This window comes from Abramis brama, assembly GCF_963993115.1.
Source record: "Abramis brama genome assembly, chromosome: 24".
In the NCBI taxonomy this organism is placed as follows: Eukaryota; Metazoa; Chordata; class Actinopteri; order Cypriniformes; family Leuciscidae; genus Abramis; species Abramis brama.
In genome coordinates this window covers 16,492,627-16,515,329 of record NC_139986.1, presented here as the reverse complement: position 1 = coordinate 16,515,329, position 22,703 = coordinate 16,492,627, and the positions used below count along the sequence as shown (strand labels likewise).

The window sequence follows — 22,703 nt, the reverse complement described above, 5'->3', positions numbered from 1 at the left end:
TAACACATTGTTTTCATTAGTGAGCTATTGCCATAACAATGCAAACACGTCTCTCCATTCCTCTCAGACTTTCCTGTCCCTCTCTTCCACCATCTGTTCAGCAGTTAGCATCAAATGGCCATCAATTTGGCAGACACTGTGTTTTGGCGGGTTCTGTTTGACTAAGTGGAAAATGCGTGCTTGATGTGCAGTGCAACGAGATAAGAATCAGTCTGAAAGGCAAATCCAAGCTCTTGCCAAATTTGATTAGAGTCACGGAGGAGTGAACTAACAATGGTGTTGTGTTGTCAGATGTGTGCAGGATGATATCAGGTTGCGTTACCTGAGTCCATCTCATCACTGTGCACATAAGAGCTGCAGTGACTGCTGCAGATGCTGTTGAAGGACGCAATGGAGTTCCTGTTGCTGTTACAATCACTGGAAGCAATCAGAACATTCATGTGTTACGAACAAATTATGACTACTAATACCCAACAATGGTCTGCAGCCACAAACAACCCACATTAAACAACATTCATAAATACGTCTGTAGAGTTTTTAATCACAAAGAAGCTGTTAAAGTGCTCCTATTATGCTTTTTTGAATATTACCTTTCATGTAGTGTGTAATATAGCTGTTTGTGAAAGTAAAAGGTCTGCATATTTTCAAAGATCAAAGTGCACAATAAATGGAGTTGTTGCCTTTCAAAAGAAAGAACCGATTCTGAACTGCCTGAAACGAGTGGTCGGTAATCCCAGTCTTAATTCCTGTAACTAATTTGCATAATGCAAGTCTATGGTCTTCATTGAGTCTTCATGTCGAGAAGCTCCATTTTGCATACACTTCCAAAGGATTAGAACTCGGGCTTGAATTGATGCATTAAAACCAACACAATCGTTACTGTTCGTATCGCTGTGTATCAAGTGCTGAGGAAGCCTCCGAAGCTGAAATTCAGATATGGTAATGGACGATTTGTTTCTGACAAGCGCTGTAAGCGGTAGACCAATCACAACAGACTGGGCCATCTGACCAATCAGAGCAGAGTAGGCTCTCGGAAAAAAAGGGTTTTAGAGAGACTGAATCCTTTATCACACCATTTCAGACACAGAGAAAAGAGGTGATGCTGCAATGCATATTATGAAAACATTGAAGTGTTTTTTGACCTTGGATGCATGTAAACATTGTAGGAGACCTTCAAATTACAGAAACCTTCAAGATCACAGTGAGCTCAGTGAATTTGTGAGCTCAGTTGAGCCAGAAACACAAGCCTAAAGCAACATACCACACCATGTGGCAAAAAATAATCAAAAAAATTCATTGACGGCCACTCACAGTGTATTTTTTATTTGCGAAAAAACTATATGCAGTAATATTGTGCAATATTTTTACAAATTAAAATATTTTTTTTCTATTTTAATATTTTTTCAAATGGAATTTATTCCTGTGATGTCAAAGCTGAACTTTCAGCATCATTACTCCAGTCTTCATTGTCACATGATCCTTCAGAAATCATTCTAATATGCTGATTTGGAAACATTTCTTGAAAACATTATTACAAATGTTGAAAACTTTGTGGAAACCTTTTGTAACAATGAAAAATCTTTACAGTCACTTTTGATAAAGCTGTTGCATCCTTGCTATATACAGTATTAATTTCTTTAGAAATTGCTGACCCCAACCTTTTGAAAGTTGTGCCTAACAAAAGTTCCTTCAGTTATGACTGTATTCACAATACAGCGCTGCCTCTCATACCTCATTGCTTACATAAATTAATCACAATACATAAAGCAATTTATAAATGTAATATTCTATTCAGTATATTGTAAGACACCACACCTGTAGGAGTCCCTGTTGCTGATAGTGTCGTGACCCGAGTCCTCCTGCTCGTCTCCAGTCACATTAAAACACACTTTCTTCCCGTTGCGTTCACTTTTTTCACTCTCACTCTCGGCTGAAATGTAGCTCTCGGTAGGCTTCCCTTCAGACCCGGTGGGATGTGTGATAGAGGAGAGCAAACTGTGGGAAATACAGAGAGAGAGAGAACCAGATAGATAAATCACACATTAATCACACTGCAATCTATGTGCAATAAAATAGTCAGAATCTACAGCTCCAGAAACATGTTCACGACTCACATAAACCGAGGGAAAGATACATCACTTCATGACTCTGTTTCAGTGAACCAGAGGTGGACAACACAATAAATGCAAGCAGTTAAATACATAATTGAAATAAGATCAAATGAAATTATGGAAAATAATAATAATAATAATAATTAGATGAAATAAATAAATACATTTTGATGGACTTGTCCTGCTGAATTGAAATGGAAAAAAAAGTAAAAAGTAAAAAAAAAAAAAAAAAAAAAAAAAAGAAATAAAATGAAATAAAATAAAAAAAAAAAAAAAAAAATTTGATCTTATTTGATCATTTGATCTTATTTCAATTATGTTTTTAACTGCTTGCATTTATTGTGTAAAATAAAATAAAATAAAATAAAATAAAATAAAATAAAATAAAATAAAATAAAATAAAATAAAATGCTGCATTCAAGCTGCTGATCACAGAAATGGATATTACATTAACCACACAACAACTTGGTAAAATGGAAAAAGTAATTATTTTTTATTGACTAGATCTGCTAAAGACACTGTGTGTGATAAATATTGCAACAGAGATGAACAAATGTTTATTATAACAGGAGTCTTCTATCAAATGAACAAATCTTTTTGCATAACATATTTTATAAGACAATATATAAACTTTGTTGTATCTTATTCTGTAAAAATGCAGTGTTCTTACATTTTTTTTTATTTTCTGTTAAAGGTGCTGTATGTATTTATTTATTTTTTTACTGAATAAAGCATAATAATACCATAATGCGTTTGCAGTTAGGAAACGTGCTAAGTTCGCATACTTGTTTCTCCGAAAAACAATGCTTCAGTCAGTTATTCTTCTCTGAAATATGCGTTCCGTGTCGGAATATCTGTTTTTGTTTTGGACTGTGTGATTCCACCCACTGCCAATTTACCCAATAGTATTTTGATAAACCGGGTTGCCAGTTGGCCGAAAAACAACTCTCTCCAATATTTTAAATTTGGACAACACCCATTTCAACCACTATCTTTCAATATTATACTACACCTTTCATTTATTCTTTGTCTCATTTATTGTCTTATTCCTGTTGTTTGTGGATTCATTTATATTGTTTGCAGCTTGTTTTAGTTTGTGTTGTGGCTTATTTTGACGGTTTCTCTGTTGCGTTGTAGTTCATTTCCTTTGTATTGTGTATTTTTCTATTGCATTTTTAACTTTTATTCACATTTATTGTGCTGTGTATCCCAGGGTCTCTCAAATGGAAGTGGTTTTAAGTTATATTCCAAACATGTTTTGGGAGGATCGGGCACAGCATGTCAGACAGTTGAACGTGTGAGGATGACCAGAGCCAAACAAAATCACAACCTGTTTGTGCTTGGCTTCCGGACAACAACTCGAGGAAGTTAGAGGTCCTCCAAATATGAATAACATCAAAACACACATATACAGCTGTGTCAACAGTCATAACTCCTCTAAGTTCCCCTCCAGGAGAATGGCGAAGAAAATTTAGACGATGCTGGCAAACTTGATGCTTCTCACACATGGGGACATTTAAGTTATATTTTCAATTTGGTTTTGAGGCCCAGTCTCTCCACACATGAACATACTAACATGTCAAGCGTTGTTTGAGTTTCAGACAACCCCCTCAGGGTTCTTTTAATGAGAGGGGCACATAAACATACTTTCGTGGAATATGTTCCCTTATGAGCGCAATCCGTAACTCTAATTCTAATCCTAACAATAAACAAAACCTCAACGAAATCATTTCCAACCCAAACCAATTCTCTGAGTGAGAAACGCAGGAAACTTTCCAGTGATGCCTCACTCGTGAGAAAGCCTGAAGGCCTCTCAAGCTGCCCTACTTCTCCAACTATGCAGTTTGAGGCTGTTTGATTCCGAATTTGTCAGAAACTGAAACAATTCCGATTCCTGTTTGTAGAATCGACAGAGTTGATTCCAAGAATCGATTCTTCACTTTTGTTTTCGATTCTTTATTTTTAAGAGGCCATATTATGCCAGTTTACAAAGTCCTGATTTTGTTTTTGGGGTCTAGTTTTTTATGCTTGAATGTAAAAAAATAAATAAAAACACGTTATTTTTCACATATTTTTACACATATTTTACAGAATGGATGAATTAATGAAAAGCTCTATTGAACTGAAAAGCTCTATTAAAGAGGAGTCTGTTCCATTTGATGAAATCGATTCCAACCTTTGGAATCAATTCTGAATTCCCAACACCTCGGAATAAAGGAATCGATTATTTTTGGAATCGACTCCCAGCCCCAACAATGTTCCCTCTTGGTAAAGCAGACTGGTCGCCACCATCGAGTACCATTCTATCGACATGAAATAAAAAAAAAGCACCCACTGCCATTTTTGTGCTGGAGCTTAATAAGGAAGTGAGCGCAGCATGGGGCCTCGAGGGGCACGGAGCATCAAAGTGTGAAGAAATTGAGGAGGGGAATAATGATGAGACTCTGCGGGGGAGATCTTGGTTCGGGTCTACGAGTCTCTCTGCCTACGGTCCTTTATACATGAGTGCTTTCATGTGACACATGAGGCTCTTTACGTTCAACTAATGTCATGCAGCTGATTCAGCACTTTCAACTATAATCAGAATGTGACTTCTGGTCAAATTTAAACACTAAAGAGATCACTATCTGAAACATCTGACAAGATAGATCAGAAACATCTGCATTGCACTAGAAGAACAGTATAGAAATAGAGCCAAAGCTAGAGCAAAACAGATTGTGATATGGGATTTATGGTATATGCATATATATTATATGGCTAAAATGTCCTTTGATTCTTCAGATAAAAAGTGAAGCTGTCTAAAAAAAAGCTTAAAGACTTAAAGTCAGCAGTAAAACCCATTTGCAAACCATTTGGAAGAACGTTAACTGATTCATGATTTTTAATAACGCTAGGAACATCTATTTGTAATGGGTGGGAGCAGGAGAAAACAGGCAGAAACGTGGCTCTAAATGCAGGGTTATTTAATGGAAATAATAAAAATAACCAAAAACATTTGCAACAAAGGAACAAAACGGCAAGGAAAAAAACAACCATTACATTCAACAACTGACAAAGCAACGAGAGAAACACAAGGACTATATATACACAGAGGTAAACAAGCTTAACAAGATAACAAGTAAACAAGACACACCTGGGAAGACAATCAAGGGAAAAATTTACATAGGACTAAAACATGGCACTCAGGACAGGAAGTAACATAAAAGTCCAGGGACAAACAAAGAGCTCATATGACAGAGCCCCCCACGACAGAGACCACCACGGCGAAGCTGGAGACCACCACAGTGGAGCCGATGGAGGTGGAGACCACCATGGTTGAGCTGGGCACCACAGCAGAGCAGAATGCAACGGGGAGTCAGGGGACCAGGGCAGAGCAGGGCCACGGAGTACACAAGGTTCGGGGCCAGCCTCCATGGCCGTGACAGGGCAGACAAAAAGTTAATAGTTGGCCTCTGCTGCCTTTACAAGGGCATAGAGGGTTCAGAAACAGCCTCCAGCAAGGAGAGTTAATCAGCCTCCTTGGCTATAATAGAGCCATCAAGGGACACAGTGAGTTCAGAGATGGCCTCTGTGACCATAACAGAGCCATCAGGGGGAGAATCTCGGGAGGAGCTGTAGTGGGCGGCGCCGCCTTGGGAGGAGCTGTAGTCGACGTTGCCGCCATGGGAAGTGCTGTAGCAGACGTCGCCGCCTTGGGAGGAGATGTAGCAGATGTTGCTGCCTTGGGAGGAGCTGTAGCAGATGCTACCACCTCAGGAGGAGCTGTAGTGGACACTGCCACCATGGGAGGAGATGTAGCGGACGTTGCCACCTTGGGAGGAGCTGTAGCGGACGCTGCCACCATGGGAGGAGATGTAGCGGACGTTGCTGCCTTGGGAGGAGCTGTAGCGGACGTTGCTGCCTTGGGAGGAGATGTAGCGGACGTTGCTGCCTTGGGAGGAGCTGTAGCGGACGTCGCCGCCTAGGGAGGAACTGTAGCGGACATCACCGCCTTGGGACAAGCTGTAGCGGACGTTGTAGCCTTGAGAGGAGCTGTAGCGGACGCTGCCACCATGGTAGGAGATGTAGCAGACGTTGCTGCCTTGGGAGGAGCTGTAGCAGATGTTGCCGCCTTGGGAGGAGCTGTAGCAGATGCTGCCACCTCAGGAGGAGCTGTAGTGGTCGCCGCTACCTTGGGAGGAGCTGTAGCCCCAAGACGGATCCAAGTAGGCGTGATGGTACTGGCCATGGCTGCCAGAGGATGAGGAGCTTGAGGAGCCTGAGGAGCCACAACACCACCCAACCACCCCCCCAACAAAAAATGTTTAGTGGGACCTTGAGCGATCAGAGTGGGCTCCTCGTCCACCTCCACTACAATGAAGGGGGATCCATTCAACAGAAGAGCATAGTCCAAAAATTCAGAAAGTGACCCTCGAGGACCACTACTGAAGAGTTGTGTTTTTAGTGGTTCATTAAGCAAAAAAAGGAAATCAAATGATGGAATGGGGTGTGGTAAGCAAATTCACGAATATGGTCCTTGAGGGAACGCTGGCACTGGGGGAGAAGGATGCGTTGAACCCCTGCTACATCCATGTGATTTCAGTTGTTCTGTAATGAGCGGGACCAGGAGACAATTAAGGGAAAAAACTACAAAGGAATACAACGTGGCACTCAGGGCAGGAAGTAACATAAAAGTCCAGGGACAAACACATAGCACATATGACACTATTAAGAAAGCAAATAGTATACATTTTGAATTTATGTTGGCTTTTAGAGTGACTTTAAGTCAGTGGTTCTCAAGCCACTGTCCACAATTATATTCAAAGACCCACTAGCCCTAGTTTTGTTTTTCAAAACTTATTTTAATGGGAAATCCTAGTGTCTGTAAATAAAAAAAAGTGACTAAAATAATTCTGATTAAAAAGATTATGATTTCAGGATTTTTTGAAGCTTATTTTTTTGTAAGCTCCCCATTCTTTTTAACCAATGAATTCACATGACTCTTCCAGACATTTGTGATTGAATGGACAAGGATAAAATGTTTTGTCATTTGAATAAATTATTTTAGAGCTTGTAACTAGTAAAATATATATTCATTATAAACATGCCTATGATGTTTTAAGATTTTATTCATTATGACCTTTCCAACTACAGAAATCACATTTCCAGGTACAGAAATCTTTTTAATTACATCACATTATAGAGTGTGGGAATCCAGTTTCTTTTTCAAAAAGACAAACAATTTTTAAGGGGGTGAGTTTAAATAAGAAATATCTTGATCTTTACTTTTAAATTTTAAAGACCCATTCACACCAAGGAAAATAGCTATAATGAAAAATCATTCTAAATATAAAAAACAGCAGAGTCCATTAGAATTGTTAGAATCACTCAAGCATTTAAAGCAGCAGACTGTTATAATGAGCATACAATTGCAATGCACACTTAGAATAAACAGAACGATATAGTCCGCTGGTGTGGATGCTAATATGGTTATTGCTATAGTTATTATCCTTAGTATGAATGGGCCTTAAATCATTTTGAGACCCCCTTGGAACTTTGCTGAGGCCCCCTAGTAGGTCCTACCTCAGTTCATCCATTTCATCAAATGAAAATTGTCATTATTTACTTCTTCTGTGGATATTCTTAAGAATGTTCCAACTGATTTGTCCATATAATGAAAGTCATTGAGGTCCAAAAGACATCGCTTGAACCCCATTAACTTTTATTTTCTAAACAAAAGACCAGAGACATTTTAGCAAATTTCTTCTTTTGTGTTTCACAAAAGATAAAGTCATATTAAGTCACAGAGGTTTGGAACGACATAAAGTTGGTAAAAAGATTACATAATTTTCATTTTTGGGTCAACTGACCCTTTGAGATGGTTATACAGTACCAACAAACACCAGGCACTGTCTGAAACCATCCACTTCTGACCTCTTCATGATTTGCCTTTCTTAGCGTTTTCTTCATCCCCTCTGACTGTAGAGATCAATGCACTTCTTAATCAACAGTAGAGTCAGAAGTGGCTCCAATGAGCTACTCGGTTGCTATTTGCCCCATTATTCCTGCATGATAGGGATGGCTGTCTGACAACCACCTCCAGGCAGTCATTACAGCACTCTCTCTTGCCCAGGGCTGTGAGGAAGGTCATTATCTCCCCACCAGATCAAGGACTGCCTTGCCAATAAGCACACTCACAGACCTTCAGCCAACAATCGGCACTGACAAGCATATGGCAGCAGCAGAGAAAGGTGCCGTCCCCCACCATAGATCAAGACTAGCTGAAATTGCCATCATGTCCACAGAGGATATGACCATGTGATTTCAACCAAATGATGAAAACTCAAAGGCTGATAGTGATAATAATGGATGTTTTTTTTATTTATACTATAGGTGGTGTGACAAGAATTGGAAAGGAAGGAGGGACAGAGAAAGAGGAGTTCCGTAACGCAGTCTTGTTAGCCACTTTGCAAATTACTCGGCAAGAGTGACATTTACAGTGTACAGCCTGAGTACAGTGCTTCGTGGCATTTTTTTATTTTTGCAGATTTCCATTTTGAAATATGGCCGACCTCAGAGTGTCCCATTTCCTTCAAGGTGTTAATGTGCTTACAGAAAATGAAACCATCAACAGCTCAGCTCAGACAGGAAGTTTCTGCTTAAGTGTGTCCAACACTTACACACATAGCACATATTTGTTAGAGAAAAAAAACATAATGCAAACTCCAGATGTTGGGTCATGTGAAATGCACAAAGATTAAATTGTTGCTGGTATAGTAACATCCCATAGAGACTCTATCAGTCATAAGAACTGTCACATCAGGGAACAATATGCGTAATTTCTGACGTCATTTGATTTTGAATCTAACTAAATAAATCTTGCTAAAATCTTATAAATAAAACGATGACGTAAGTTTAGTCATGTGACGCATATTGAACCCATAGATATTCATGATTATATCGGTATTGTGCTTGTTATGTGCTATTCACTTTCATACAGTTGCTAAAATATGTTACCTTGCAGTCCTGCAAAGATGACAGAAAATTAACTTGCATTTGCTGTCCTGCGGCAAAACATGAGAGTGCGACCTGGACGCATCAGTGAATGGTGAGAGATTTTGCTAAATAAAATGATCCTGCCAGAAGAATTGCGTGATAACTTGACTATGTCTTGTTCTGTCTGTATCATCTCAGTGAGCTTTTGTGAGGGTTTACGCATGCGCTGTGAGGTGAATTTAACGTTTTCCAACGTTTCAGTGTGGATGAGAAACTTTTGGAAAATGCTGATGTGGACAGAAAACAGATATTACCAAATAAAAATGCCATACTCATGAATCTGGGCGGCGTAGCACTCCATCTCTTTGACGACAGTGGTGAGTTTGGTCAGAAGCTTGTGGTAGGCGTCCAGAATGAGCAGGTCATCTTCTCGTAGCAGAAATCGCAGACCGTGACCTTCAGCTCTGCTCAGACTGTGTCCAGATGGAGCAGCCATGCTGGTGATACTATGCTGGACGTAAACCATGGGGTTCAGCTTACCTGAAAGCACAAACCAAATCGAATAGACATGAACTCATTGCTCCCTAGCAATCTCTAGTTGTACATTCAATTTAGGGATATATTTTCACTCACCCTGCTCTGAATTGCGGCCTCCTTTCTCCAGAGTATTTTTCCTGTTGTCCAGCTGGACTCCGAAGGCACTTCCAAGGGAAGTAGTGGTCTTGGGATAAGACACCTCCATTACGTTGATGTGACAGTTGGTGGGGCAGAAGTCACTGCTGTGTAGAGGGGAAACCTTAGACTTCGCCTGCTTGAATGTGGGCCAGGCCCGGTTCTTCAAAACCCGTGAAAACTGAGAGCAGAGACGGATTAGTGTAAGATACAGTTTATGAAAAAAAGCTTATTGGTTTTTATCTAAATCATCTAAACCAGTACTGCAGTACAAAAAAAAAAAAAGTCCAACCAGTCAGGCTTCAATAAGGGCTAGCCACAGGATATCACTGGATTGAGTCTGGTATGCTAAATTGCAAAGTACAGTATGGCTCAGCACTTTCCCATCATGCCCTGGTCCAGTTTAATCTTCAGATCTATAAAGTGTACAAATGCTCAAGCTATACAAAACAGACTATAAATACACCAGCCCACCAATCACCTACTCATCCTGGCAATGGATGTTCCTGTTCGGCAGATAGTATATTAAACTGTGCTGGGAGAAAAAACTTAAACCAGTCTAAGGTGGTTTAAGTCAACAGGCTGGTTCTGTAATCATTAACAACTAGAAAAAATAATTTAAAATCATAAGTAATAAAACACAGAATGACGTCAATCGACATCGGCCACACATAATGCTACCCTGACAAGCCAGACCCACATCAAGATGTTGGGTCTGGGAACACACCATTGGCAGGGCTCAATCCGAGGAGCGGAATAAACGGTTGTCTTTCAAATTCCCTCTGCACTCAATAGGATAGTGCTACAACCAACCAGAGCGTTTTCCCACCAGCGGAGCTAGTTGATAGATTAAACTTTTGCCGTATCCGGGCGGCAAAACTCCGAACATATCTTCCTTTTTTAAGAATGACTTTAGTGCAGTTCTTTGTTCTTTTCTCAAAGAAAAGCTTAACTCCAAGTCTTCCAGAGTCGTGGCCAAAGCCAATTCGAAAGACCACTGTTCGCCAGCAGCGGCAGCTCTTCTTTGTTTTCAAGCAGCAGGGAATTCACCGGAACCGTCACAACTCTGCCGTCATTATGTTAAGCCCGCCCACCGACTCTTTACACAATGTGATTGGCCTGACTAGAGTTTGGTTTTTCCAGCTCACAAGCCAACGGAGAGTTGCTAGACGACCCTGGCTGCAAAATAAAATTTGCTGTCGCTAGGGTGCGTCTAGGTTTCTAGGCTAACATAATGCCCTACTTGTAGAAAATCTATCAATCAGGGGTAATTTATTTACAAAGCAAAATTGCTTGTTAATGGTTCCACACTGCACCTGAAATTACATCCATTAAACTTGCATTTAAAGTTACGGTTTCAGGCACAGGAGCATGTAATTAAATCATCTGACAAGACCTCAACGTTCCCCTTGAGCAGGGTTTTGAACCTCGCCTTTTTCCAACAATGACATAACAATTGTATGGCTGTACTCACGGACTACACTGGATGGGTTACAGCTGCACTGGACACATAGCCTCCCTTCAGACCTGACTTCCCACATTCCTGAATAACTTTGACAAACAGGGAGCTTCCGTGTCCGGGGTTCGGACCCTGCCAGACCTCTCACAGGGCCCTACTGAGAACGCAGCAGAAGGGAAATTATGCAACGGGACGGGATGTTCAGAGCTATTTATAGCCGGTGAAGCAACGGCTAATTAATCCAGTGCTGAGTGGGATGTTGAATCAGATCACAGGGAAAAACTAGGGAAACGGGCAGATGCTTGCAGACATATTTTCCTTTTCTTGCTCCAAATAAAAGCAGCTGATGGAAATTAAAAATGACATTTTGCACAATCCCGTTTCCCTTGGTACTGGTGGACTCGCATATTTCATCAATCAAGGCCAGCTGGTGTTAAAAAGGACAGGGTGGGACGGTTTCCTGTTCTGTAACCTAAATAGAAGTGCTACAAGTCAAGCGAAGTTTTCTTAGCTGCAGCCTTTTAAAGGCCGCCAATCAAAGAAACGTATCAAGACATTCAAAATAAGTTTTCGTGCACAGAGTTAGATCCAGTCTGATTTCAAACAATTGGTGCTGACCTTCCTGTAATTGGTGATTCTTCGATTGATATGCTCCAGTCTCTCGCCGCACATTGCACTGAATCTGGTCTGCAGGTCCTCTGGGATGAGCTCCGTGCTGGAGCTCAGTCGACTGCAGGTCTGCACTAACTGCTCATCGTTCCTGGCCAAGGCCTCTAAAATCTGACAAACCACACAAAGAAAGACATAGAGCTTTGGTCATAAAACAGATGTGCTTTCCACCATTCATTTGTAAGTAATGAAGATGAAGTGAGCAAATCTGCTGTAGGTCAAGAGAGTAAGAAACACTGCACGCATTTTCCAAAACAGATACACAGAATTGAGTTGTTCCCTTGTAATTATTGCAGGGACATGCTACATCTAACTGTAAAATCTTTACACTAAAACAAGAGTAGATGTCCTGTGTCACATTATAGGAGCGTTTTTTAAAGGTTAAGACCATTTAACACGGTACACAGTAACTATGAGTTCCCAGTTCATTTTCAATGAGAAGGAAACAGCTTTTGCGTATATTTATTTATTTTCTAAATATTTTTTGTCATTTATCATTGAAAAATCAGATGTGATTTTATTCACAATCAATCGATTAATCACATCTAATACATATACAAACTATATACAAACTTTTATGATTAATCGATTTGATTATATTATATTATAATTTCTGAATGTACAGTGAGGAAAATAAGTATTTGAACACTCTGCTATTTTGCAAGTTCTCCCACTTGGAAATCATGGAGGGGTCTGAAATTGTCATCGTAGGTGCATGTCCACGGTGAGAGACATAATCTAAAAAAAAAATCCAGAAATCACAATATATGATTTTTTAACTATTTATTTGTATGATACAGCTGCAAATAAGTATTTGAACACCTGTCTATCAGCTAGAATTCTGACCCTCAAAGACCTGTTAGTCTGCCTTTAAAATGTCCACCTCCACTCCATTTATTATCCTAAATTAGATGCACCTGTTTGAGGTCGTTAGCTGCATAAAGACACCTGTCCACCCCATACAATCAGTAAGAATCCAACTACTAACATGGCCAAGACCAAAGAGCTGTCCAAAGACACTAGAGACAAAATTGTACACCTCCACAAGGCTGGAAAGGGCTACGGGGAAATTGCCAAGCAGCTTGGTGAAAAAAAGGTCCACTGTTGGAGCAATCATTAGAGAATGGAAGAAGCTAAACATGACTGTCAGTCTCCCTCGGACTGGGGCTCCATGCAAGATCTCACCTCGTGGGGTCTCAATGATCCTAAGAAAGGTGAGAAATCAGCCCAGAACTACACGGGAGGAGCTGGTCAATGACCTGAAAAGAGCTGGGACCACCATTTCCAAGGTTACTGTTGGTAATACACTAAGACGTCATGGTTTGAAATCATGCATGGCACGGAAGGTTCCCCTGCTTAAACCAGCACATGTCAAGGCCCGTCTTAAGTTTGCCAATGACCATTTGGATGATCCAGAGGAGTCATGGGAGAAAGTCATGTGGTCAGATGAGACCAAAATAGAACTTTTTGGTCATAATTCCACTAAACGTGTTTGGAGGAAGAAGAATGATGAGTACCATCCCAAGAACACCATCCCTACTGTGAAGCATGGGGGTGGTAGCATCATGCTTTGGGGGTGTTTTTCTGCACATGGGACAGGGCGACTGCACTGTATTAAGGAGAGGATGACCGGGGCCATGTATTGCGAGATTTTGGGGAACAACCTCCTTCCCTCAGTTAGAGCATTGAAGATGGGTCGAGGCTGGGTCTTCCAACATGACAATGACCCGAAGCACACAGCCAGGATAACCAAGGAGTGGCTCTGTAAGAAGCATATCAAGGTTCTGGCGTGGCCTAGCCAATCTCCAGACCTAAACCCAATAGAGAATCTTTGGAGGGAGCTCAAACTCCGTGTTTCTCAGCGACAGCCCAGAAACCTGACTGATCTAGAGAAGATCTGTGTGGAGGAGTGGGCCAAAATCCCTCCTGCAGTGTGTGCAAACCTGGTGAAAAACTACAGGAAACGTTTGACCTCTGTAATTGCAAACAAAGGCTACTGTACCAAATATTAACATTGATTTTCTCAGGTGTTCCAATACTTATTTGCAGCTGTATCATACAAATAAATAGTTAAAAAATCATACATTGTGATTTCTGGATTTTTTTTTTAGATTATGTCTCTCACAGTGGACATGCACCCACGATGACAATTTCAGACCCCTCCATGATTTCTAAGTGGGAGAACTTGCAAAATAGCAGGGTGTTCAAATACTTATTTTCCTCACTGTATGTCATTTAATTGGTTTAATTATGAATTAACATTTTTATGGAGAAAATATAATTATATTATATTATAAATTATTATATTCATTAAATTAAATATATATATATATATATATATAATTTTAATAATATAATTTTAATAATTTAATATATTATAATATAATAACCCTCGATACTCAATTACCACTTCTACCACTGTCTATGCAACAAAGTGTAATAGTATATAGAGCAATAAAAAATAAAACCAAAGTACAGCACCAATTAGAGTGAACATTTACACACACCACACAGTTGTAGAAGTATTTTCTCATAAGAGAGAAGACTCTGCCTGCGAGACTGTGGAGGAGACAAGAAATTTAAGAGCACGCTGAGACCATAACAATTGCATGTAATCTGCCGAACAGCACTGAAATATTAAAATTCATCTGAAGAAAGTTTTCCCAGAGGAAGTGCAGACCTACTCAAGCAGATGTTTGTAATAAGGCAGAAATTGCTGGCAGTTAAGGGGATTAAAAACAAAAAGAGTCTATAATATGTAGAACATGTCAATACATCAGAGTCCCATTAGGTGCGTTTCTGAGATGTCACTGTCAAGCTGTGATGCCCCTACCGCTGAATGCAGAACAGTCTGGCCGGACAGCTGTTAGTTCATTAACGCAGATTGTTAATCTCAGAAGTAAATTTTTAGGGAAAGGAAATATGGTGTTCATTCGTAAACAAGCATGATATTCAGACCAGCTGAGATCACACAGGATGCTGCATGCAATGCTAAACATATTCAAGCAAACGTTAATGATCAACATAACAGTTTCTCTTTCTCTCGCTCTCCCTTGCTGATGCAAAAACAGACAGATGTGGGCACTGCACGTGAAACTTGTAACTCTTTCAAAACTTGGAGAACAACTGAATACAAAAACATCTGACAGCAACAATCAAGATTTCTGTGATAATAAACTGTACAATACTTGATTGCCAATAAATAAAGAAAAAGCACAACATCACACGTATATCGTTCAAAAGTCTAGAAAAAAATGTATCTGGTTTCCACAAAAATATTAAGCAGCAGGATCATGTGACACTGAAGACTACAGTAATAGCTTTGTCATCACACACAGAAAGATATTACGCAGTTATTTTAAATTTTATTAATATGTATTTTTGGGCCGCATTTATTTGGTCGAAAATACACATTCATATTATTCCTACGTTTGGGTCGGTAAGATTTTTTAATGTTTTTGAAAGTGAATGTATTGTTAATTAAACTATTTAAATATTTTAAAATGGTAATTAAAAAGAGTTTAAAATAGAGCTATATATTGTGATGTAATATTGCTCAGTGCATCATTGTTTTCCAGTAAACGTGTTCATGAATTTCTAGAAATCATAGAGTTACATTATAGGTTTTTTTAAGTAAATTTCATTTAATGAAAAAATATTTTTGTATTAATAGTTCTGACAATCATAAACATTGCTGAATGAAAATGCCAATGAAAATGCTGGCAGAGTGAGTTAAAAATAGCAGAAATGTCGTTTTGTAAGAACAATAGTTCCAAGCGACTTCCTTAGTTTCCTCACAGCGGCAAGCTCTGTGATTTAAAGTGTTTATCCTTTTATTCCGCAGCAGGGGTCGTAAAGACCATTTTTTATTTGTCACACACACTTGGTTTAATATACTCTGCTGTCAGCTTCTATCAGTGGCCGTGTGTTATGTGTGAACTGTGAAGAGGCCCTCACAAATGTACAAGACACTCCCTGTCGTCTCCTCTGATGCTGTATGAATTAATTCACTGGTGCTCTACAGCAGAGATAATGGCTGGTGTGTGTCTGTGGGAACTCATGTGACTCTACCTTGGCCGTGAGGCTGAAAAAGCCTTTTGGTTCCACCATTTTCTCCAAGACGTGACACTTCATCCCGGCCGTACTGTCATACTCGTACATGACGCCGTACTCCAGATACACGTTATCCACCGTCAGGCTAACGTGATCTTTTTTTCCGTCTATTATGGCGATGGTGTTGAACTTGTCCATGACTTCTGTTGAACACACACACCAGTTGTTTCAATGTTACCAGTCTGAGCTATGGAAGCTTGTTTCTGCCACAGAATAAAAAAAGTAAGTGCGACTTTTTATCTCACAATTCAGAATTTTTTTTGCAATTGCGTGTTATAAAGACAGAATTGATTGATATAAAGTCAGAATATAAACTTTTCTCTGAATTGCAAGTTAATTTCTCGCAATTCTGACTTTATATCTCGCAATTCTGAGAAAAAAAGTCGCAATTATCTTTTAAAAAGTTTTATTCCGTGGCGGAAACAAGCTTCCATACTGAGCAGATCAAAACAGATTAAAGTTAATAATACAAGGCAAATCTTTGGATGGCTGGAGCTCATCTAGAGGCCATCAATCTATTTCCTGTTAGGTAACAAAATACCAAATCACAAATACAAATGAGTTGTTTCCATGTCCTGTGAATTCTGCATGAGGCTACTGAAGTGAGACTTGTAAAGTTAGTGTCTAAGAGGACAAAGAAAAAGACTAATTATCACGGATAGTGTGGGAGGATGAAAGAGTGTGTACTTGTGTGTACAGTAAGTGTTTGGACTGGTGTGTGTAACAGCACCTTCAACTTTACACTCGAACACATCTCCATTCTCCCCTGCGGCAGGCTTCTGATTGGTTCTCTGGTGGTCTTCTTGTGCGCTCTCGCTGTTGTTATACACCCATTTAATGGAGTCTTGCTGCAATAAGGAACAACAAAACAACCTTTTCAGACTCGCTTTCAGAACAAGGATTGCAAGTTGATTACACACTCCCATAGGACACAAAAACCACAAAGCTAAAACCTCTTCTTTTTTTTCCTCCTAGATATCAACGAGGCTGGATGTAAAGCAAATAGAGAAGATTCCTCTAAGAAAAAAAACCCTGGTAATCTACCATGTTTCTCCTTGAGTTTCAGTAAAGATTTCAACAATGTCTCAAACATTTGATACCAATATAATACCAAAGTCTACAATCAAATATCAGAGATTTAAACATTTCTCAGCAAACAAAATTATCTTAGCAATGCTATCCAGATTTTATAGTTCTATACACTTACTTTGTCAAAAAAAAATTGCCAATTTGTGTCTATTTTTATTTCAGAAAAAAAGATTGATACTTAAATTAAATATAACTGAGACTTTATTAAGTTATGAAAAATCAACCTCTGAGCAATGACTTTTCTTCCTACGGTTGTTTTTTAGGTTTTTAATTGTTACAAGCATTATCATGCTCTAACTGAGGGCCTCAGGTTTGTGATTTTACTGAATGTGAACATGGCTTCCCATTTAGGCTGATATATTACAAGCGAAATCAAAGAACGAACTGGTGTGACGTAATTTCAGACAAAATCAGGCCAAAATGAAACGAGTTTGAAACAAGTTCAAAACAGCCTGCCGAAGCAAACTTTCAACAAAAGTTAACTGCAGCTGAAAACACCTTTGAACTACCATTCAATCTAACCTCGAACTACTCTGCTTTCATTAAAATGTAAATCTTCTCCCGTTCTCCGGTTCATTTCTTTCATTGAGGTCAGACATGAGTAAATACATGAACACACTGGAGAGCTGCTTTAGTGGAAAGTTGTAATTTTAATTTCTAAGTTGAAAGCAACACTGAGGGCCCTATCTTGCACCCAGCGCAATTGACTTTGTACACCGACGCATGTATCATTCCTATTTTGCACCCACGCACAGCAGACCTTTCCCTCCACAGACGCACGTCGGTAAATTAGGAAATTAACTTGCGCTCCCAGGGGCGGTTCAGAGCAAAGAGGAGGCGTGTTCCGGCGCAAACGTTCCCTGGTGCTATTTTGCAGGTTTAGAAAACAATTCCACCACTGACCAGGGAAAACCTAGTCTAAGGTCAGTGGCGCGTTGCGCATGTTATTCATAAGCTATTTTAAGGGCGCATGCTTTGCCATAATCAATGTAGCATATGCACAACGTGCATGCACTTTGCTTATCTCATCTACACACAGACGCAGAAGTTCTCATTTTTAGAAAACCATACATTATTACAAGGAAAAATATTAACACACGAGGGAAATCATTGTTGTGTCCATGAAGATGTGAAAAAATAGGCATAAATCTAGCTTACAGATTTATCCAAATTTTTATACGCCTGTTTAACCGAAGCTAATTTGGGTGGGTTTCTCCCATCCCCATACAATGTCACTTCTCTGTGTTTTACGGCCCTGACGAGAACGTCGGTCTCCTCGGCTGTGAACCGCTCCTGGCGTGCACCTGGCAAATCCGCCATTATAATAGCAATCCACCATGGAACAAGCGCGCCTGCTCTTAAAGGGAATGTGAGATGTCGCTCTGATTGGTTTATTTCACGTTACTCCCAAACCACACCTATGAATAATGAAGCTACTTCAGACCAACCCATTTTAGATTTGCGTCGGGCGCAAGAGTCATTTATCTCGCCGGTATAATAGCAACAGCGCCCAAGACCCGCCCACAAAGTTACTTGCGTTTCGCGCTTGATACTTGCATTTCAGATCGTTAAAATAGGGCCCTAACACTGTTTTTTCATGTTTAATACTGTAAAGCTGTTTTCTTTAAAGCAATCTATTGTATAAAGTGCTATATGAATAAATGTGACTTGACTTTACTGGAATTCAGAATTGCAGAGCTGGTGCAAATCCACGTCGCTATGATCAGATGCTTTGTCAACTGCTGTTTTCTCATGGCTGCGATTTTAATTGTGTGGTTACTTTGTTATTGAGAAGAAAGCGAACAGCGCATTTAACTTTGTTCTGCAAATTTTCGCAGCCGAAATCCAGTCATTTCAATGGGAAAAAGAACTTCACTGGGAGTATATCGCAGCCTTTATGCATTTAACAGTCTAAAGCACATCCACCACACGTCCTCTTCTGTCAATGTCTCTCCGCAAAATTTCCCTCTGCTGTTTTAACCAACTGAGATGCAAGACTCCTCTTGATGGTGGGCCGCAAATCCCTGCTTAGCAGGAGGGTGGGCAACCCCCCGCTTTCTTTTTCCATGCCTGATGAAAACCAGAGTCCAGCCAGCGTGCCAACCACACCGTCCTACTTCAGACTGTGCCAAGCCTGTCCTTTATTACCCTTCAACACAGGCCTGCCTGGCCCATTCCTTAACCCATATCCCGCACACCCCCATCCAGTTTCCTAGCCGCCTTCCACCCCGCAAAAGGAGCATTACTGATATTATTGCTGGACCATGACCCAGACCGGATCACAAAGTTCAACAATTTTGCTATGCACTTTGTTTTGCTTTCTAGATATTTAAGGATCAGGAATAGTACACTTATGGAGGGGCTGAGGGATGCTTGCACTCTCACCTGTGTGGGTCGTCGGAACTTCCTGCAGGCCGTGACGTGGGCGATGACACTGGCATGGCTTTCTTTGCTCACATTGATACCATTCACTTTAATGATGCACTGGCCTGGGTGAAGGCCTGCAACTGCCGCAACGGTGCCTTTTGAGAAACAGGAAGAGAGGTAACAGCTGTTTTAAAATGTAGACAACTTAATTGTGTTGTCTGCTAAAGCCGGGTGCACACTGTGCGATTTATAATAGTCCTTTACGATTGTTGCTTGTCAGACTCTACGAACATGATCATCGCTGTAAGCCATGTCACACTGTAGGATCTCAGTTGTCATTAATGTCAGACTGTACGACCGTCAAGACGCGTTAAAAACGGACACACGCAAGAAAACCTGTCCGGAGTTTTACATCTTCAATCAATAACACTTTCGGTGATGTGAGCTGCATTACATGCTAGATTGAAATGGTGGCTACAAAGAAATTTGACGGTCGTTGTAGGAGAGGTCACACTGCAGGACTGTGAGTAAAATCTTCTGACACTGCCAGAATTTCGTCTGAGGTAAAATTTGATCGCAACGGTCATTAATCGGCTGTCGGTGAACATGTCAAACTAACGATCAAAGAATTTTAGCCTAGGATCAGAGAAATCTTTTAGGATTTGCTAAATTTGTCTCAGACGACCAAATCTTGGCCAAAATCGCACCGTGTGCACCCGGCTTAATATATCTAATTCTAAAGATAGAATAGCATAATCCCAGAAGTATTTTTCTGCTAACAAGACTAGTGCCATTAGCTTAGCAACATGCTAACTACAGATTATCCCCTGCAGAGTGCTATTTGTTTACAATTTTACTTTGTATCTGTGTGTGCTATGTATTATGTTAACTACAGTTTCATGCCATTAGTTTAACAACATGCTAACTTAATTGGCAACATGTAGGCTAAACTATAGTGAGTGTTCAATGTGTTATTTGTGTGCTCATTTACTTCAAGTACTTCAAGACCATCAAGCCATTAGCTTAGCAAAATGCTAACTTGCTAACGTGCTATTTGTGTGACATTGAGTGGTTGCCCATGTAAAGCATCTCAAATTGATCACTTAATGATAAGGTTGTATGTTTTGGAACAGAGCCTTGTTTTTGAATGTGCATACAAAAATGAGTAAGGGAGAATCACAAATCAACACAAATCTTCTAAAACACACAATCTCATTTTTACAAACAGACCCATAAATAACCACCAAATCTATGCATAAGCAGAGCATGAATAATGGACAAGATTTTCTCTGTGGTTAATCTTCTTTTAAAGTTCACATCCAAATGCTAGTCAAGCACATCACATAAACAGTTTGACCCCAAGGTTAAGATCCACAGCCAGATCCACTTGGCAAGGGCGCCACTTTCTGCATTACAGCAGGTGGTACTGTAAACTGAAATGAATGTGACTCTAGTTAGTTTTCAGAAAAGCAAAACACATCAGTAAAATCAGGAGCTGTTTATCTGTAGATGATGTGTGGTTCCTATAAAAGTTGTCTGAAGGCCAGGCCAACATTTAAAGTTTAACAGGAGAGACTAAATATTCATAGATTGTTTGCATAATCTCCTAAACAAACACAGAGCTTATACTGAATATCTCTTTCTGTATTAAAAGTGCATGCCTCTGTAAAAGGCCCCTGTTTCTCTAATCACATTTCATGGTCTGAAGTCTTTACGCTGCATTTTTTTTTTTTAAGTAAATGCTCTCTCCCTCCTGCAGCCAGGGAAACTCAGGCAAAAGCAATTTTTAAGAACAAGCAAGCACATTAGGCAGGGTAATAATTATCATAACTCCCCGCTGAGCTTATGAACAGCAATCACTTGAAGGAGCAGCCGACCTTCTAAATGTGGGAGGAGAAACTCAAATCCTTATGGTACTACCTGCTGAAAAAAATTGCTTAGGCTAGCATAAATGTCTATACCTTCCACGATTTATGCTAGTCAGTGCTGTTGCCTTTCAAAGGAAATTGCACTGCATCTGAGAATTCAACGCTGTGGGAACGACTCTGTATGATTGCGTTGTGAAGCATGTGTAAAATAGTCCAATGGTGTGACGGAACGTGATAGTTTCCTGGTCATGACGTTACCCGCCTTTGGAGCATATCCAAACTAAACAGTGCTAGCTTCTGTGTCTTCAAAGAGAACTCTCTGTGAAATTGTGTGTCTTATTTGGTGTTGTCTGTCTCTTTCATACTGTTAAATATATATATTCTGTATATGTAAAGAGTGTATTATGGCAAGCAAACAACAAATTGTGTGTTCCTGCCCTCGCTACATCACTGGTGGGGATATACACGTTTGTTTGGGAGAGGAGAATGCCCTGTCAGCTCTTGATGCAGCTGACTGTGTGCATTGTGAACAGCTTCCGCGACAGCTTTCTTTGTGGAGGGCGCCCAGATTTGTGTTCCTCGCGGCTCTGGTCCCACTGCTGCTAAGCCAGAGAGACGATTCAGATCATGGGGTTCGCAAATGGATCTAACAGAGGGGTTAGAAATGGGCACTGCCTTTTCTCTACCCTCACCTGCTGGATTCAGTGCATGATCTCAGGGTTTGGAAGCACGGTCTGCGGTTTCTTCCACCCCGAGTGAGGCAGTTACCCATGACTGAGGTGCTGCAGTTACCCAGCTCTGAGGAGTTGGATATTGTTAGCATCGATGCAGGAGATGTTGAGGACTCGCCACCTGACATTCCTGGTTGTGACTCGTGCTGAGGCCAGGTTAAATATAGACTGCCAGGAAGCAGGACGTTCATCCCAAAAGCAAGCTGGACAAATGCTTCCTGCCCTCACGATCGCAACCTCCTCGTCGGGGCCTGCAGTTTTTTCACACTGAGGTTTCGAGATTGTGGAGGACACCAGTATCTTATTGTGTCTTCAGCTCTCAGACTTCCAACTATTCCTCCATCCTGGGACTGACATGGTTATGGGGCGATGCCTAAGATGGAAGAGACGCTAGCTAACTATCTCTCCCCTGAGTCTGCATCATCCCTGAAGGCCCCGACGTTACCCACCAAGCCAGTCAGAACAACTTTGGCTTTGGTGGGTAAAGCTTGTGTGCATGCCTGCACACTATGTCGATCTTATAGGCATACCAGGCTGACCTGCTAAGAGACCTTGAGGAGGGCAGTTAACAAGTTAACAAGGGCAGTTAACAAGACTTCAAACACATGGCATTTCTCTAAACCCTCACCCTCCAAAGACATGTCAGCCA

The 22,703-nt window shown here is 40.4% G+C and overlaps 1 protein-coding gene across 1 annotated transcript in view; it reads right to left on the bottom strand.

Annotated features, from left to right (window-relative positions):
- Positions 1–22,703, bottom strand: part of prex2 (phosphatidylinositol-3,4,5-trisphosphate-dependent Rac exchange factor 2) — a 136,788-nt gene that overhangs the window by 43,507 nt on the left and 70,578 nt on the right. Inside the window, exons 20-27 of the mRNA XM_084102368.1 lie at positions 19,474–19,610; positions 16,730–16,847; positions 15,958–16,142; positions 11,836–11,997; positions 9,720–9,939; positions 9,419–9,626; positions 1,816–1,995; positions 323–417 (exon numbers count right to left, since the gene is read on the bottom strand). Of these exons, the coding sequence (XP_083958494.1) occupies positions 323–417; positions 1,816–1,995; positions 9,419–9,626; positions 9,720–9,939; positions 11,836–11,997; positions 15,958–16,142; positions 16,730–16,847; positions 19,474–19,610 (1,305 nt within the window). The remainder of the gene's footprint in view (positions 1–322; positions 418–1,815; positions 1,996–9,418; positions 9,627–9,719; positions 9,940–11,835; positions 11,998–15,957; positions 16,143–16,729; positions 16,848–19,473; positions 19,611–22,703) is intronic.